We start from the raw sequence: 3752 nt of genomic DNA, 5'->3' as shown, positions 1-3752 counted from the left end.
GTGAAGGGAGACGCCGGACAGGGCAAGATACGACAAAATAATAATTTATAAATTATAAAGGGCTCATGAAGGAGGGAGAATTGGGGAGGGAGGAGAAAAATGAGGAGCTGATGCCAGGGGCTTAGGTGAAGAGCAAATGTTTTGCGAATGATGAAGGTAATGAATGTACAAATGTGCTTCAGACAACTGATGTATGTATGGATTGTGATGAGTTGTATGAGCCCCTAATTAAATGATTAAAGAAAAAAAGAAAGTCACATGGTAATAGAAAACTAAAGCAAACCTAGATGAGAAAGAAGCGCCAGGGAGAATATAATGCTATTCACAGAGTAAATGAGCTATCTTTCCTATGAAGGAAGTACAATATAGCAAGTCAGGCAAATTTACCTGGGAGAATGACTCAACAGGAGAGAGCAATGCAAATGACCTGATAGAGCTATAGAAAGAAATTGGTGTAGCTGAAGTGAAAATGTGCATTTTATTTCATTATGAGAAGTGATTTTGGTAACCTGAAAAATAATTGAAAGGTTGTAATAGTATTATATTCCTGATTATCTGCAATATCCAATTCCATTATACAAAATCCTTAGCTTATATCCTACCATGCTCAGTTATTTATCACATGAACTAAGATAAGAAAGTTGATAGGAAATATTTTTCAGGATGATAAAACAAAAAAGTAAATAAAGAATAAAAGTTTACCAAATATGCCAGGGTTTATCTTTGATGTTTTCTAAACACAGCAATTGAGATACTTTTACAGATGTTACTGCATCTCTAAGATCCATTTTGTTTGCGAAGAATAAGATTGGTATCCGGCGGTGTTTTATATCTAAAAAAAGACAAAACAGACTATTATTATACTTCCAGTTCGGGTCTTCCTCCGCCCCAGATCACAAAAACTGAAATCCATGAACATTATTTTCCATATTTTTCTTTGCACAGTACACATAATTAAACATTTACAGATACACACTGTCAGCCACATATTGGAACAACAGAAAAAATCAAATATTTATTAAGACTAACAACCCAAAAATGAGGTAAGTGGAGACAGAGGGTAATTACGTCCTTCTAGAACAGGCCTTCCAAAAGGGTTAAATACATGTTTTGCTTGTTTCATTTTTATTGCCGAAAAAGAGGAGGTTACTCCACTCAAGTATTCCCTCAATGAATGAATATTTTGTTCTATTAAACTGGCATTCCATGATGCTCATCTCCCCAATAAGATCGCTGAAGACAAATGGGTGCATAAGCAAATGTGGTGAAGAAAGCTGATGGAGCCTGGCTATCAAAAGATATAGTGTCTGGGGTCTTAAAGGCTTGAAGGTAAACAAGCGGCCACCTAGCTGAGAAGCAACAAAGGCACATGGAAGAAGCACACCAGCCTGTGATCACAGGTGTCAAAGGGATCAGGTATCAGGCATCAAAGAACAAAAATCCTATCACTGTGAATGAGGGGAAGTGCAGAGTGGGGACCCAAAGCCCATCTGTAGGCAACTGGACATTCCTATACAGAAGGGTCGTGGGAAGGAGACGAGCAGTCAGGGTGCAGTGTAGCAACGATGCAACATACAACTTTCCTCTAGTTCCTAAATGCTTCCTCCCTAACCCCACCCCACACTATCATGATCCCAATTCTACCTTACGAATCTGGCGAGACCAGAGGATATACAATGGTACAGATAGGAACTGGAAACACAAGGAATCCAGGACAGATGATCCTTTCAGGACCAGTGCTGAGAGTGGCAATACCGGGAGGGTAGAGTGGAAAGGGGAAACCAATTACAAGGATCTACGTATAACCTCCTCCCTGGGGGACGGACAACAGTAAAGTGAGTGAAGGGAGACGTTGGACAGTGTAAGATATGACAAAATAATAATAATTTATAAATTATCAAGGGTTCATGAAGGAGGTGGCAACGGGGAGGGCGGGGAAAATGAGGAGCTGATATCAAGGGCTCAAACAGAAAGCAAATAAATGTTTTGAGAATGATGAGGGCAACAAATGTGCAAATGTGTTTGACACAATGGATGTATGTATGGATGTGATAAGAGTTGTAAGAGCCTCCAATAAAATGATTAAAAATAAAAAAGGAGGTTAATTTCAAATAGAAAGTAGAAGGAAGATAAATTAGGTAACATTTTAGCAAGCTATTTTAACAAGATATTTTTACCTTTTAGATACTGTTAAATGGTTATTGTTTTGAATAAATTATATAAATAGTTAAAAATGAGAAAGAAATAAAATAGTATGAAGTAAAAAAGAAAGAAAAATCCTCGTACTCGTGTCCCAGGTGATACTGTTGCCTTCCTTGCAGGATGCAGCTCACAGCCTAAGTTTCTTAGGGTCGTTCCAGAAGTATTCAACGTATTTGCAAGTATAAATATCATGCTATTTTATATACAAACACTAAAAATATACTATATACTTATTATAGTATAATACATTTAGTTTTCATGTTTCACTTTGCTTTTTTCACCAAGCTTGCATAATTTGAATATCCGCCCACATCAGCATATAAAGAGTAGTTTATTATTTTATCAGTTATAGTCCTCTCATTTTAGTACTATGTTCTACAATGTACTTAACCAGTACCCCTCAGAGATATACGTAACTTGTTACCAATCTTTAGAACTATAAACAAAGCTGCAATGAACACAGTAAGCAATTTTGTACATGGAGTGCAGGTCTCTAAGATGAATTCAATAAGTGGAATTGCTGGGACCAAGGATGTCATTTTAATCAAGACACGTAGTAATAACCAAAGTAACTTTTATTAAAAATAGTTTACAATCAATTCACACTTCAGAGTGTTTCCACTCTCCTTGCCAAAAGCGTTATAAAACTTAAAAAAAAATTCCATGATAGGTGGTAAGTAAAAATGATAATAAAGTATCTACTAGCATTTAAGAAAATCTGAAAACTCTTTCCATATATAAGATATTTCTAGTTAAAGTTTTGGTTAACAATCGTGTCATATCCTAACCCTGTTTTTCTATTAAGTTTTTTATTCTCTTCTTGATTTGCAGAAACATATTAATAAAAAATTAATGCCTATAGCTATTACATGAGCTGCATATATTTTCCATTACTTATCATTTGCCTTTGACTTTCATGGACTACTTAAACATATTTTGCTATTTAGAAACTTTTGCGTAGTCATATTCATCAATATTTTTAAGATTCTTTGTACTATATTTGGAAAGGACCCCAATCACCTTAAAATTATTTTAAAAATTCTCTCTTAGTTTTTCTGCTGCTATGATTTTTCACACTTAAATATTTAAACTAGCTCAAATTTACCTTGGAATAAGCAACATGTTTTTCAAACAGTCTTCCAAAATCTCTGAACACACTTATAACTAATAATAGCATTTCTGGGCTAATTTTAAAGATATAATCATACACATTTCTAAGTAAAACATTTTCAGTCTAATTCTATATTTTTGTCTAGTTTTGTGTTTTTATGTGCTCAATGACAATTAGATATTATAGTCTCTAGAACAACCATTAAAAATAATGCAGGGGGTATAACTAAAATAAAATTCGTCTGTTAGGCGGCGTTGCATTGGTTCTGATCGTGACTGATAGTTTATTGTGCCAGCCTGGCTGATAAACACAAGTGGCATTAACTGAAGGACAGAGATAAATGACTTGGTGAGTCTCGCCTTTCTTGTCTCTCGCTCTTTGATCATCGGACCAGTGTGCGGCTGCCTTGCTTGTTCTGTGCCTCAATTTAAAGGCTACA

The 3752-nt window shown here is 35.4% G+C and overlaps 1 protein-coding gene across 1 annotated transcript in view; it reads right to left on the bottom strand.

The window, feature by feature from the left end:
* Positions 1-3752, bottom strand: part of ARL6 (ADP ribosylation factor like GTPase 6) — a 47488-nt gene that overhangs the window by 16297 nt on the left and 27439 nt on the right. The window contains exon 6 of the mRNA XM_004706443.3: positions 703-832. Within this exon, the coding sequence (XP_004706500.1) occupies positions 703-832 (130 nt within the window). The remainder of the gene's footprint in view (positions 1-702; positions 833-3752) is intronic.

The sequence above is a fragment of the Echinops telfairi genome, unplaced genomic scaffold (genome assembly GCF_000313985.2).
Source record: "Echinops telfairi isolate 266 unplaced genomic scaffold, ASM31398v2 ScPeMD7_6;HRSCAF=24_1, whole genome shotgun sequence".
NCBI classification, from domain to species: Eukaryota; Metazoa; Chordata; class Mammalia; order Afrosoricida; family Tenrecidae; genus Echinops; species Echinops telfairi.
Note: the sequence above shows the minus strand (reverse complement) of the source record. Positions and strands in the feature narration are given on the sequence as shown.